This window comes from Pelophylax lessonae (assembly GCF_965119305.1).
Source record: "Pelophylax lessonae genome assembly, chromosome: 12".
NCBI lineage: Eukaryota > Metazoa > Chordata > Amphibia > Anura > Ranidae > Pelophylax > Pelophylax lessonae.
The window spans coordinates 95,720,903-95,736,385 of record NC_138779.1 but is presented as its reverse complement, the minus strand read 5'-3'; the positions used below and the strand labels follow the sequence as shown (position 1 = coordinate 95,736,385).

Sequence of the window (15,483 nt, the reverse complement as noted above, 5' to 3'; positions counted from 1 at the left end):
ATGTGTCATCCACAGGATTAAGACTGTGGCAGATGGCAACACAAACATGATTAAATGTATAGCAAAGGCAGCTGCCCCCCCCCCACTAGGTTTGGAAGGTAGAGAACTGCTTAGTGGCACGACAGTTTGATGGCAGTGCACAAAGGTCTAAATGGGAAGACACAGGGCAAGAGCAAGTTACTTCTGGAGATGGTGGGGTGGATGTTGGTAATAGTGGAGGTTCCAGCCTTCCAGAAAAGGATAGACTTCTCTGCCTTCTTGCAAACCTTGACTCCCTATCCCTGAATGCAGAAGAGGCACTTGTTGATGCACCAGGAGAATGTGTTTGTGGCTTAAGTAATGCTAAAATAGCTGCCACTTCCCTTCTATACCTCTGCCAGTTCCTGCATCTCCCTTATCAGATGTGAGTTTTAGGTAGAATTCAAGCAATCATTTGACTTTAAAAAGTGTGTTTTGGGCCAGGTTTCACCACATCATCCATATTTAAGCTCCTCCCATGCTGTCCAAACTAAAAAATAATCAACTAAGGCTCTCAACAAAAATCAGCCCCCACTCCGCCCTTTCACAAGTCTGCCCATCTTCAACCCTGTCCCCTGAAGAACAATTTAAAATGATTGCAACCCCCTCACCTTGTAAAACAACCCATTCAGTTTAAAATACAAACCCAATTCCAAAAAGTTGGGACACTGTACAAATTGTGAGTAAAAAAGGAATGGACTCATTTACAAATCTCATAAACTTATATTTTATTCACAATATAATATAGATAACATATCACATGTTGAAAGTGAGACTTTTTGAAATGTCATGCCAAATATGGGCTTATTTTGGAGTTCATGAGAGCTACACATTCCAAAAAAGTTGGGACAAGTAGCAATAGGAGGCCGGAAAAGTTAAATGTACATATAAGGAACAGCTGGAGGACCAATTTGCAACTCATTAGGTCAATTGGCAACATGATTGGGTATAAAAAGAGCTTCTCAGAGTGGCAGTGTCTCTCAGAAGTCAAGATGGGCAGAAGATCACCAATTCCTCCAATGCTGCGGCGAAAAATAGTGGAGCAATATTAGAAAGGAGTTTCTCAGAGAAAAATTGCAAAGAGTTTGAAGTTATCATCATCTACAGTGCATAATATCATCCAAAGATTCAGAGAATCTGGAACAATCTCTGTGCGTAAGGGTCAAGGCCGGAAAACCATACTGGATGCCCGTAATCTTCGGGCCCTTAGGCGGCACTGCATCACATACAGGAATGCTACCGTAATGGAAATCACAACATGGGCTCAGGAATACTTCCAGAAAACATTGTCGGTGAACACAATCCAACATGCCATTCGCCGTTGCCGACTAAAACTCTATAGTCCAAAAAGGAAGCCATATCTAAACATGATCCAGAAGCGCAGGCGTTTTCTCTGGGCCAAGGCTCGTTTAAAATGGACTGTGGCAAAGTGGAAAACTGTTCTGTGTTCAGACAAATCAAAATTTGAATTTCTCTTTGGAAAACTGGGACGCCATGTCATCCGGACTAAAGAGGACAAGGACAACCCAAGTTGTTATCAGCGCTCAGTTTAGAAGCCTGCATCTCTGATGGTATGGGGAGTGCATGTGGCATGGGCAGCTTACACATCTGGAAAGGCACCATCGATGTTGAAAGGTATATCCAAGTTCTAGAACAACATATGCTCCCATCCAGACGCCGTCTCTTTCAGGGAAGACCTTACATTTTCCAACATGACAATGGCAGACCACATAATGCATCAATTACAACATCATGGCTGCGTAGAAGAAGGATCCGGGTACTGAAATGGCCAGCCTGCAGTCCAGATCTTTCACCCATAGAAAACATTTGGCGCATCATAAAGAGGAAGATGCGACAAAGAAGACCTAAGACAGTTGAGCAACTAGAAGCCTGTATTAGACAAGAATGGGACAACATTCCTATTCCTAAACTTGAGCAACTTGTCTCCTCAGTCCCCAGACATTTGCAGACTGTTTTAAAAAGAAGAGGGGATGCCACACAGTGGTAAACATGGCCTTGTCCCAACTTTTTTGAGATGTGTTGATGCCATGAAATTTAAAATTAACGTATTTTTCCCTTAAAATTATACATTTTCTCAGTTTAAACATTTGATATGTCATCTATGTTGTATTCTGAATAAAATATTGAAATTTAAAACTTCCACATCATTGCATTCTGTTTTTATTCACAATTTGTACAGTGTCCCAACTTTTTTGGAATCGGGTTTGTAGAAATTATAGGCAAAACATTTGTGTATAGTTATAAAAAACATTACAAGTACCTTTTTTCCCTTTTATATAAGTGATCACATTCCCTCTATTCTCAACTGCATAAGAGCTGGGGGCTGAGAAGCAGCAGCACACTGATCTTCCCATTGAAAGGGTGAGTTCCCAGCATAGTTAGAGAACTGACCACGTTGTGCTCTCATGCCTAGTGTGGTCATTTTTTTTAGCAGGAATGCAAAAAGGACGCAATACAAAGAGAACAGGATACTTTTTAATACAAGTACATGGTACAGCAGGCACATATCAGGAATTTGAAATGTAGGGTTTACATACTCTTTTAAGTGAGAAAATACACATTTGACTAAAATATGCCTGCAGCTAAAATATTGTATTATTGGACAGCAATGCATGTTAGTATGTTACGTACTGCTCAAAGGTCAAAAATCATTCAGCCTTAATAAACCTGCAATTTGTATGCTCTAAAATAACTACTTACAACTTCTGTGCATGGCTGATGCGATTGTAGAGGACATTAATCTAGAAGAGAAGGATGAAAGATGAGTATCTTCGAACTGCTCATTTTATATTTGTGTGTATTTTTAGATGTAGATAGTAATCATACCTCATATCGCTGAGTTTTCATTTTCTCCATAAGATCAAATTTCTCAGATTCCAGCTGATACATCCAGTCTGTCAGTTCCTTTGCTTTTTCCCTATCAATTAAAAGACGACACTGTTGGAAACAAAGTTGTGCAGTATAAACGCTACTAAAGCTTTTTCATTTTGGTCCCTCCAATATGTTTTAACCTATTTAAACTTTCTGCCATCTTTTACCACTTGAAAACTGGCATATTAAACCCCTTTCCTGTTCAGGCCATTTTCCAGGTTTCAGCACTGTGATACTTTGGGGTTGATTTGCTAAAGACAAATAGGCTGTGCTCTTTGCAAGTGTAGTTGCACACTGTAAGATCATTTGCTCCAGAGTATAGTAAATGAGTTGAATCATTCAATCATGTGCAATCAATAATACTGTTTTTTTTTTTTAATTTTTCATGCATTTGATTGGGTATTCTTTGCAAAGTGAAGCTTTACCTGATTTACTAAGTTCTGGAGCAAATGCTCCTGCAGAGTGCAATTACTCTTGCAAAGTGCAGTCTATTTGCCTTTAGTTACTCAACCCTTTTGACTGACAATTGATCTGTCTTGCAGCTCTGTACCTGCATTAATTTGATACAATTTCTGTGACAGATATAGCCTTAATTTGGTAGTATTTAATCACCACTGGGTTTTTTATTTTTTACTATATAAAAAAAAGACCGACAGCTTTGAAAAAAAAATATATATTTTTTTCCCTAATTTCTGCTATAAAACTCTGCAAATAAATAAACTTTATTCATAAATTTAGGCCAAAATGTATTCTGCAACATTTCTTTGGTAAAACAAAACAAATCAATTATTTAGTCTGTGTGAATGTTATAGACTAGAGTCTACAGACTTGTATATTTATACATGAAATTTATCAATCCTGATGTTCTGACTAATTTCCTAATGCCCCAAAATGCCAGGACAGTACCCCCCAAAATGATCCATTTTTGCAAAGTAGACACCCCAAGGTGTTCATTATTAATTCTTTGAGTGTGGGTATATGATCTCCCCTTTGCTCCTCCTCCACCCCTCCAATATAATCTCCAGACTCAAGTCAGTATATGTATCATGTAAGAAAGGAAGGGAGAGATCTCCAAAGCGTGATACTGTTTATTTTATTAAAATATTAAAAATGCAATTGTGCTCATATTTGCATAGATCATAAAAGCATGTAAAACTTTCCAAACTGCCGCCTTGGGTCGGCTTTGTAAACTTGTCACTGACTGTCCTTGCAAGCGACCCTCAAGTCGTGGTGGCAGTTTGGAATGGTTTACACGCTTTTATGATCTATACCAATGTGAGTGCAATTGCGGTTTTAAAGAGGATGTAAACTTCAGAAAAAAAGAACCTAAAAGACAAAGGCATAATGAGCTAGTATGCATCGCATAGTAGTTCATTATGAAAATACTTACCTTAGAATGAAGCCCCCGCAGTGCCGCCAGCTCACCAGTGACACGGCAGACATGTTCGGCCGTCCTGCTTCCTGGTTCGCATCCTCCGGCCATCTGATTGGCCGGAGGCACGATGACATAATTCCCGCGTGTGCGCATGGGAGTCGGCGTTCATGGCACAGGGTTCTGAAGGAACAGCACGGTGGCCGTTCCTTCAGAACGCATGTGCCGATGACGGCTGCATGAAATGTAAATATCTCCTAAATGGTGCAAGTTTAGGAGATATTTACAGTACCTATAGGTAAGCCTTATTATAGGCTTACCTATAGGTACAAGTTATAAGAGTGGGTTTACAACCTCTTTAATTTTAAAAAATAAACAATATCAGGCTATGGAGATTTCTCCCATCCTTTCCTACATGATACATATGCTGACTTGAGTCTGGAGATTATATTGGAGGGGTGGAAGAGGGGCAAAGAGAAGATCATATACCCACATTCAACACCTTTCTGATTGAAAAAGCCATACATTGCTATCTGAAGATCGTAGTAAAAGAAGTGGAGGAGGAGAAAAGGGGAAACATATACAATATCAGTGTCTGTTTACATTTATTTTTGGTGAGTGGGGGAACAAAGGAGGGGAGCACGTCATTGTGACACCTCACTGGATCAAGAATCACCAAAATATATGGACACTCTATTTTATCAAACACGGAGCACTTTATAATTTTCAAGTACTAATGACACCTATGGACTATGCAAGTTGTATTGACATTGTAGAATTGCTTTATATGAGTTTATAAGTATACAGAATTGTTTCCTCTGAATATTGGGACTTTTTAGGCACTTTTATGTTTGATCATACAAATTAAAAAATGTTTAAAAAAAATTATATATTTTATTAGTACATGTTAAAAAATTGGTTATTACATATACAAAAAATACATGACAATGTTCACACTACACAATGTATATATATTACGATGGACTGCGAATACACCAACTGTGAATGATGCGATAATGAAGTTGTCATGTGAACATTGTCATGTATCTTTTCTATATGTAATAACCATTTTTTAACATGTATTAATAAAATATATCATTTTTTATAAATATTTTTCCATTTGTATGATCAAACAAAAAAGTGCCTAAAAAGTCCCAATATTCAAAAGATAATTTTAAATGATAGAATAGTTGGTGATTTGATTGTTTACGATTATATTTATGACCAGCATTAGTATGTGTAACATTCAGTGGTGGCTGGTGCATTGGGGCACAGGGGTGCTGCCCCCCCTATTAATGCGTTCGGCCCCCTAAACGTGATTAGAGCCAGAGGCTCTAATAGGCTTCAAAAAAGGGTGGGCTCTGCGCCCCAAGCCCACCCTGTTGTGTGACAATAGCGAATGAATATTCGCTATTGCCCCACTGATTCTCCTCCTGGCCAATCAGGAAGCTGGTCCTGAGACCCGTTTCCCGATTGGCTGAAAGGAAAGGCCATGCTATTGGCCAAGGAGTGGAAGAGGAGGAGGGAGGAGACTGAGGGGGAAGCTGCCGCTGCCTGCCCAGGGTGAGTGAGCTGGCGACTGCGGCAGTGCGGGCTGGAGCTGGTGGGGGGCAGTGCGGGCTGGAGCTGGTGGGGGACCGGAGACCGGGGGAGGGACAGTGTGGGCTGGAGCTGGTGGGGGACAGTGCGGGGTGGAGCTTTTGGGGGACTGGCGACCAGGGGGGGACAGTGCGGGCTGGAGCTGGTGTGGTCAGGGGGGTATGGTGTGGTCCGTCTGCTGCCCCCCCAGCCCATGGAGCACTAAAGGGGGGGCCCTAAATAGAAGAGACCTCTGCCCCACTACAAATATTCTGGACCAACACCTCTGACTATGGGTACAGACTCACTAGCAGTCTGGAATCTGCTTCATAGACATACCGCATAGAAGAAGGGGCGGAAGCTGTACTCTACTGTAAAAGCCATATTACATTTTTATTTATCCAATAGGTAAACAAACAGATCAACTTGAACCTCCACCCCCTAACATGTTTCACTCAATCTAACTGCTAGTTCATACAATTTAACACACTATATTCAACTTGCCTATAGATACAAAGCATGTAAAGCTGGCCATACACTGATCAAAATTAGATTGGTCCAACAGGGACCGGATGAATTTCAATCAGCGTGTGGGATCCCCAGCTTGACAGAAGTTGATTATATATTCGACTTCGTTTGAAGGGGTGTGTTGGAAAAATTGTATCAGTCAGTGGTTGCACCCATTCAGCAGCAGTTGCTGTCAGAAAACAATGTTGCCGGCAGGGAGGATGCCTCCAGCCAATGTATTTGTGTGGGTGTAGAAATCTGTTTTTATTTTTTTTTTTTCAGTTAAGCCCACTAGCTGAGGGAAAAGACAAACTAACAGTGTCAGCTTTACTCTATGTAAATCCTCTAGTATACAGTATATATCAAACAACTGACTACTACCCCAATTCATATAATTTGTAAACAATTTTGCCACTCTATATACATATAGATTATATGAAAATATGAATTAAAAAAAAAAACCCTGTCCCATTATTAACCCTGAAATCATTAATGTTTAATTAGAATAAAAAATAAAATATTATAAAAACATAATATATAAAGCTGAGGTATTCAATAGCTACTATATATAGAGTGGGATTCTCAATTGCAAAAGTCAGCGAAAAATATATCTGATGTCAAATTTACCAATGTAACTCTGAACCTCTAGTACAGACTCTTTACACAATATGACAACAAAATAAATGTAAAAAGGGAAGTAAATAATTATCCAAGGTAATAGGAAATATACTGTGCAAATGCTTTAGGCAGGTATGAAAAATGCTGTAAATTAAGAATGCTTTCAGAAATAGAAGCAGTAATAGTTTATTTTTTATCAATTACCGAAATAGAAAGTAAATGAACAGAAGAGAATAACCCCTTTTTAACCAATGACACCACACAGCTTCTAATTCACTCCCTGGTTATCTCTTGCCTTGAATACTGCAGCTCCCTCCTCATTAGATTACCTTTACATAGGCTATCCCCCCTTCAGTCCATCATGAATGCTGCGAGACTCATCAACCTTACTAACCGTTCAGTGCCCATCCCTCCACTGGCTTCCGCTCAGCCAACAAATAAAATTCAAAGTACTATAAACAACTTACAAAGTCATTAACAGCTCTGCCCCCAGCTATATCAAAAATAGCTATATCTCAAAATATCAACCAAACCGCTCTCTTCGGTCCTCCCAAGACTTCCTGCTCTCTAGGTCCCTTGTCACCTCCTCCCATGCTCTCCTCCAGGACTTCTCCCGAACTTCTCCTCTTCTTTGGAACTCCCTACCCCAATCTGTCTGACTATCTCCTAACCTATCCTTCTTTAGACAATCCCTGAAAACCCTTCTCTTTAAAAAAGCCTATACAGCTTCTAACTAATACACTGTGTTTTTATTTTCTCCATCAGCTCCATCATTTGACCCTCCCTCTTAAATTGTAAGCTCTAATGAGCAGGGCCCTCTGATTCCTCTTGTAACAAATTGTATTGTAACTGTAATGTCTGCCTTCATTTTTCTAAAGTGCTGCGCAAATTGTTAGCGCTACATAAATTCTGTATGATAATATTATAATCCAAATAATATTGAAAAAGAGAAATCAAATCAAATCAATATTTGGTGTGACGACCCTTTGCCTTCAAATCAGCATCAATTCTGCTACATACACGCACACACAGTTTTTGAAGGAACTCGTCAGGTAGGTTGTTCCGAATGTGTTAGAGAACTAACCACAGATCTTCTGTGGATGTAGACTTCCTCAAATCTTTCTGTCTCTTCATGTAGTCCCAGACAGACTCAATGATATTGAGATCAGGGCTCTGTACGGGCAAAACGCTCTGTTCTTCTTTACACTGAAAATAGTGCTTAATGGCATTTTCTGTATGTTTTGGGTCTTTGTTGTGCTGCAGAATACATTAGGAGCCAAGCACATGCCTCCCTGATGGTATGGCATGATGTATAAGTATCTGCCTGTATTTCTTAGCATTGAGGATACCATTGATCTTGATCAAATCTGCAAATTCATTTGCAGAAATGCAGTCTAGAACTCGCCCGCAGACAATGCTTCACTGTTGCCTTCAGGCACTCATTGTACCACTCTATAGCCCTTCGGCAAGCAACCGGCTTCCTGGTGCAACCAATAATTTCAAATTTTGACTCATTAGTCCAGAGTTCCTGCTGCTATTTTTATGCACCCCAGTTCCTATGTTTTCATGCATAGTTGGGTCGGTAAGTACGTTTATATGTCGGAAGCATGGCTTTTTGGCTGCAATTCTCCTTGTCTGGCCAGACTTTTCTGGTCAGTAGATGGGTGTACCTGGATCCCACTGGTTTCCACCAGTTTTGTGCTGGAGCCACATCTTCTGATATCAAAGGGAAGTAAGAAAAGCAAAGGGAAGTAAGCATCATCTGCAGTGCTGTATCTTGGCCTAGGCCAACAAGGCCCAGGCCTAGGGCGGCACTTTGCAGGGGGGCAGCAAAAAAGCAGCACCCCAAAAGAAACTTTAAAAAAAAAACAGCCTTCTCCAGGCTCCTGCACGAAAAAGGTCCCCATCGGCTTGCGCTACACTTTAGGTATAGTGCCTGTCTTAAGGGGTGAATTGGGCTGGAGGGCAGGGTCCAGAAGGCAAATCAGTCTGGCACCCCCATAAAGCGGTCACACTGCTACCTGTGGGTATGATAATATCGGTGAGAACATTCGGACAGACCGCATGGGCACTGATGAGGCTGAACTTATGGGAACTGATGAGGCTGCACTGATGGGCACTGATAGTCTGTGGTTGTGGTTTACAGATGACAAACCGGGGGTCAAAAACAGGAAGGGGTGAGTCATTTAAATGAGGGGTTGCCCAAGTTTAGTCAGGCCTAGGGCAGCAAAAAACCTAAATACACCACTGATCATCTGCTGCATTAGGTTTCCTTAGCCAACCACTGCTTCTAGAGTCCAGAAAGTTGCCTGTTTCTTTGTGCTTCTTCAAAAGAACATGAACAGGGCATCTTAAAATCCCAGTCTGCTTTGAAATATTTGCCTGGCAAAGACCTTGCTGAATCAGTATAACTACCTTGTGTCTTGTTGCTGTGCTGTAAGTCTTGTCATGGTGTTCCACAACCTCACCTTAGTAGCAGAGTTTGGCTGTTCCTCACCCAGTTTTAAGCCTCCTACACAACTGTTTCTGTTTTAGTTAACAACTGTGTTTCAACCTACATATGAAATTGATGATCCTTAGCTCCTGCTTGGTATAATTGGTTAATCATACACCAGACTCTAATCCTACAGAATCCCTGACTTTGCACAAGTATACAAAGTGTGCAAGTGTAAGAATTGAAGCAAGTTTGAAGGCAAATGGTAGTCACACCAAATATTGATTTGATTTATTTTTTTCTTCTGTTTGCTCACTTTGCATTTTGTAAATTGGTTAAAATAAACAATTCATTTAGCATGTCATTTAATGTGATATTTTCTTTATTTCTTTTCTTTTATTCATGTTGATCAGTTATGGTCAGACGCTAGTCATCTACTAGACCTCGTTTGAGTCAACGGTTGGTCTTGCTAGTGCTCTAGGGTGGTCAATGCTTTACTCTACCCATAGTCAGGCTGCAGCCCTGGGGATTTGTACAGGCAATTTACTACCTTGTGTGGCCTCTGCCCTTAGAGTGATGGATTCCAACTTTGTACCACCTGGCGAGAGGGTGAGATCTCTCCGGGCATACACGTGGGAATATGCTCTATTGGTAAAATCTGAAAATGTTCTAAAGGCCTTTGTTTGCACTAAACTTGTCCCCCCCCCCTCCTCGTTTCTTTTACCCATTTCCTGTTCAAATAACTTAAATCAGCTGCTTGTGCTGGTCTTGACATGTTCCCTCCATGCCTGAGGAGATTCCCACCTTTCGATTATAAATCCGGAGCATGAAGAGACCAGCAGCTGTAATGTTATAGATACTTGCTTTAGCACGTGAAGCGATACCTGTGATTGTTGATGCAGATTTTTTTCCCCTTTATGTTTCTCTACTTTATGTTTTGTAATGATGAAAATGTAAAGTAAAGATTGCTTAAAAAAAAAACAATTAATATATATATAAATTTAAAAGCATTCTTACTATACATCTGCTTAAGCATTTGCACAATACTGTATGTGTGCTCAATGTGAACATTCAGAAAACGTCATAATATAGAAAATGTAATCATTATGTCTATGGGATGGGGGGGGGGGGGGGGGCTTACTAAAAATGGAGCATACAGAATCTGGTACAGCTGTGCATAGTAACTAATCAGCTACTAACTTCAGCTTGTTCAATTAAACGTTGGCAATTAAAACCTAGAAGCTGATTGGTTACTATGCACAGCTGCACCAGATTCTGTGTTCTTCAGTTTTAGTAAATCTCTGTGTTCAATTATCTGTATTTTCAGGGATTTTGTGTCTCTGCCATGTATGTCTATAAAATGTTTAGCGAAACATCTGCCTATTTGCTCAATACATTGTAAATGATCCCTTAATCTGTTGCAAAGTCTTCTTCTTGTGTAACCTACATATAACTCATATCACTATTAAGTGAAATTTGTTAGTGTGTGGAGATTTGGGTGGCACTATCTGTGCAATGAATGAATAAATAAAATCTTTACTGCAACTTTTTTACTGGCTTGCTACCTTTCTGCTATGCAGTAGTGATCGACCGATATCGGTTTTTCGTTGCCGATACCCATATTTTGGCCAACGCATATCAGTATCGGCCGATATGCACCCATATTTTTGTCAATTTTTCTTGACAGGTACTCTTGGGGAGGGATCTGGGGGTCTAAAAGACCCTAAACCCCTCCTCTGCATTTAAAAGCCTTCAAAACGCCAAGTTTGGCTGTTTTAAATCCTGTCATTTTTTTTAATCTGACGCCAGTACCCGGAAGTGATGTCATGAACCCGATTGAGAGCTGGTCACACTCGCATGTTAGGCAAATTGGATGTGGGGAAACCCGCATCCAATTCGCATATGTGTGAACCTGGTTTTAATGAATTAGGAGAAAAGAAAAATAATATATATATATACCCCAATTTTTTTGTAAAATATGAAAGATGATGTTATGCCGAGTAACTAGATACCTAACATGTCATGCTTTAAAATTGCGCACACTCGTGGAATGGTGAAAATCTCAAATAAATGCAAAAGTACATGCAAAATAATCATGTATGATAATGTGTCCTTCATACATGATTATTTTGCATGTACTTTTGCATTTATTTTATTTTATTTCACCATTGTTATGTATGATCATTTTGGTTACAGTTATTGAAGATTTAATTATTTTACAATTATTTCACATTTATTTGCTTATTATTAGCCTTACAGCGCAACACTTTACAGACCATTTTTTATAACAATTTAATAGCTTGGGTTTAGCTATATTGGTGTTTGCCGGCTGTTTTTGGGCTGTCATCCCTAAATATAGTTATAGCACGAGAGTCTCACACTATCACTTAAATATTTACATAGGTGACGTTTTAAAACTTTTTATAGGTTACCTGTTTAGAGTTACAGAGGAGATCTAGTGCTAGAATTATTGATCTCCCGCCAACGTTCGTGGCGATACCTCACATGTGTGGTGTGAACACCATTTACATATGCGTGCATGACTTACATATGCATTTGCTTCTGTGCATGAGTATGGAGGAATGGGTACACTTTTTATTTTTTTTATTTATTTTTTTTTTTTTAGCACTTTTATTCCTACTACAAGGAATGTAAATAACCCTTGCAGTAGAAATAGGGATGACAGGTCCTCTTTATGGAGAGATCTGTGGTCAAAAATATCCCAAATCTCTCCTTTGCCTTGAAAAGCAAAAGATCAATTAAAACAAATGTGAAATTTTGCTTAAAAAAGAAAAAAATGTTTACTTGACTCAAAGTGACGTCATGATATTGCTTCGGTCCTTCAAAACCATAGAGGCTATCAAAGACTATCTGATTTTTTTCGCCTCTGTGACCAGCCGGCCCTTGGATTGTTTCTTGGGATTGCCCGTGAAACACCTGGCGAGCAGTGGGAGGAGGGGGATGTCTTTGCCAGCTGAAGAAAAAAATACCGGAGTTATGGCTAATAGCTTCAGTCATAACCCTGATAAACCACTTTAAAGCTGCAACATATACACTGCTGCCATTAGGTATCGAGATTAAATCCTTGGACCCATTATCAGACCCTATGCTGGTGCAGTGGGTCCTGAGTTCTTCCTGGTACACGACAATGCTCTGCCTCATGTGGCGAGAGTATGCAGCCAGTTCCTGGAGGATGAAGGAATTGATACCACTGAATGGCCCCCACGTTCGCCTGACCTAAATCCAATAGAACGTCTCTGGGACATTATGTTTCGGTCCATCCAACACCGCCAGGTTGCACCTCAGTCTTGATATGGGAGAAAATACCCCAGGACACCATCCGTCGTCTCATTAGGAGCATGCCCCGACGTTGTCAGGCATGCATACAAGCATGTGGGGACCATACAAACTACTGAGTACCATTTTGAGTTGCTGCAATTATATTTTAGAAAAATGGACTAGCCTGCTGCATCATTTTTTCACTTTGATTTTTAGGGGTGTCTTTGAATTCAGCCCTCTGTAGGTTGATAATTTTCATTTCCATCAAACAATGTGGCATCCTTTGGTTCCTGACACATTACCCAGTTTATATCAGTATAGATATCCAGCATGATATTTTCCCCATTGAGATCTGATGTGTTTTCAAAGTGTTTCTTTAATTTTTTTGAGCAGTGTAAATACATATTTCGGTCTTGAAGTGGATAGTATTACAATTCCTTGCTAATACTTCTGCTCTTAAGGGCCTGCGTCCACTGGCTTTTGTCAAAAGCATCAGTATTAGATGGTTATAAAATAATTCAAACTACATTGACATGTTCATTTCACCTGCAGTTGACCTTCTTCTGACCTGCATTTGACCTGCAGTTGACCTTCTTCTGACCTGCATTTGACCTGCTTCAAACAGGTTTTGCATTCATAAAGACTTGTATTTAAATGCAAAAGCCATCTGATGCAAACAATAAATTCTTGACACAGGCTCTAAGTGTTTTTTGTTATTTGCCAACTTTGTTCTTGGCACCAAGACAACTACTATTTGAGTTCATTAAATATAATCCAAAGCAAACAAATACCATTTGGAATGAGTTTGAGAAAGGTTGACACACTGAAAGATAAGTCAGTACATTGGTTTGCATATAAAATTGTCATGCCCATGCATGAAGACAGGGATGCCATGAGTTTATGCTCTGGCTTGGATGCTTCATTTTTCTTAGCTTAAACCTACTATGGTGAAAAAAGCAAGTGACAATAGTTACAGTTTAGTTTAGTTTAGTTTAGTTTAGTGCCTGCAAGTACCTGTATCAATCTTGATATCAATTCCTGTGTCCTTGGGAAGCCCCTTGGATTCCAGGCCCAGGCTGCACACAGGAACTCTATTTCTGTCCAAGTTTACACCTAAGCTCTGCCCCCCCCCCCATACTACTACATACTACGCTCTTCACTCATTCAAAGTGCTTGCACCTCAGTAGTTGTTAACTTATACACTTTTTATCAATGGCATGTAAAGTTGCCATTAGACATCAGATAACAGAAACCTGATCTGGCTTTTTAAAACTTGTATGGACACAAACACCCCTAGCTCACAGTTTCCAGAAGAAATACATCTAGGACAAATTAGAAAGCCTTTTCTGGCTGATATGTTTACATAAGGATATACAGGGACAAGATAATTGCCCATTCTAATTGAAGACATGTATTTGACATGTGACTGTGATGCTTTAGGCTTCACGTACACTGGCAACTCAAGCTTTGGAGCTTTTGGTATTTTTTTGCCAAAGCTCCTAAACTCAACTACATAAAAGCCTAGGTGTCCATGTACACATAGGTTTTTAGCAGAGTTTAGGAACTGCCACTTTTAGGTGAGGAGTCATTGGCACTGAATAAAGAAGACCGAGAAACAGCGGCTCCTCTGTGAGTAAGCGCTATACAGTCATTTGTGCATTTTCTATCTGGAGTTCAGCTTTAACTTCCAAGCAACACTGGACACTGGTAAGCATTGGAACTTCCTAATTCACATAGATCATCCAACGTAATAAAATCTTAGTGGTTGCTTGGTGGTTATTCCTTTCTATTTGTAAAAAGGAATGGCCTGTTCACCACACATGAGCTAAATATTTTTGTCAGTGGAGCAAGAAAAATGCATGGCTCCTGACAGTGTAGGATTTGAAACAGACAACCTGTTATTCTTGCTGAGAGACCTACGAGAGCACCTATGACTGCCTTAATATTTTGCAGGACGTGTTTGGGTGACCAGAAAAGGCCTCAGACTTTATGTACCAGTTCAATCACACCCAGGGCAGCCATCAGAAATTTTGGGGCCCCTTACACAGCTTTAGGCCTGGGCCCCCCGGGCCTGACCACCAAGTTACATCCTCCTCCTCTGCCTGGGCTTGTGAATGCATTTAATTGAATGCAAGGACACCAGAGGATCCTAGCAACCAATCATTTTGACAGTGGCGGCCAGGGGGAGGCTGGGAGTCGGGAGCCAGTGCAACGGGTGGCACAAGCGAGAGTAGGGACTAGTTGCCAGTGTAGGGGAGGAAAGGAAAAAAGGGGGGGGGTCAACTTGGAGCCTGGGCATCCTTGGGACTGGGCCCCTCGTGACGCCTGGGCCCCCTACATCTGTATGGGCTGTACCCCCCTGATGGTAGCCCTGATCACACCTATTAGAGGAAATGAGAAAAGGTGTCCGAGTACATGAGATGTCTGGACAAGTAGAAGCTATGCTCAATGAAAAAGGGAAAAGCACAGGGTCTGAACTGTTTTCTGGAATTAAAATGTCAAATGCAACTGGCATTAACTCTGAGTAGGACAGTTTCAAACCCAGGTAACGTAAATGATGACTCCACTAGCCACCAAAATCACAGCATCTCCTTGGGGAAGCATGTCGGGAATGGCTCAGAAGGAGACATCTGGTTAGTTATACTGAGAAGTTGTCGAGACTAGAAAGGGCCTTTAAACTAGTTAGAGACCTGTTCTACTGGCCTTACATGAGAGATGAGGTTGAGAGCTACTGTCATCCCTGTGTACTTTGTATAAAGAGAAAGTCTCTGCCTTGCAAAGCTGC

General features: G+C 40.5%; 1 protein-coding gene across 1 annotated transcript in view; it reads right to left on the bottom strand.

Moving 5' to 3' along the window:
- The window catches only part of TNNT1 (troponin T1, slow skeletal type), a 45,635-nt gene that overhangs the window by 13,315 nt on the left and 16,837 nt on the right, over positions 1-15,483 (bottom strand). The window contains exons 6-7 of the mRNA XM_082273829.1: positions 2,866-2,956; positions 2,740-2,780 (exon numbers count right to left, since the gene is read on the bottom strand). Coding sequence (XP_082129955.1) covers positions 2,740-2,780; positions 2,866-2,956 — 132 coding nt within the window. The remainder of the gene's footprint in view (positions 1-2,739; positions 2,781-2,865; positions 2,957-15,483) is intronic.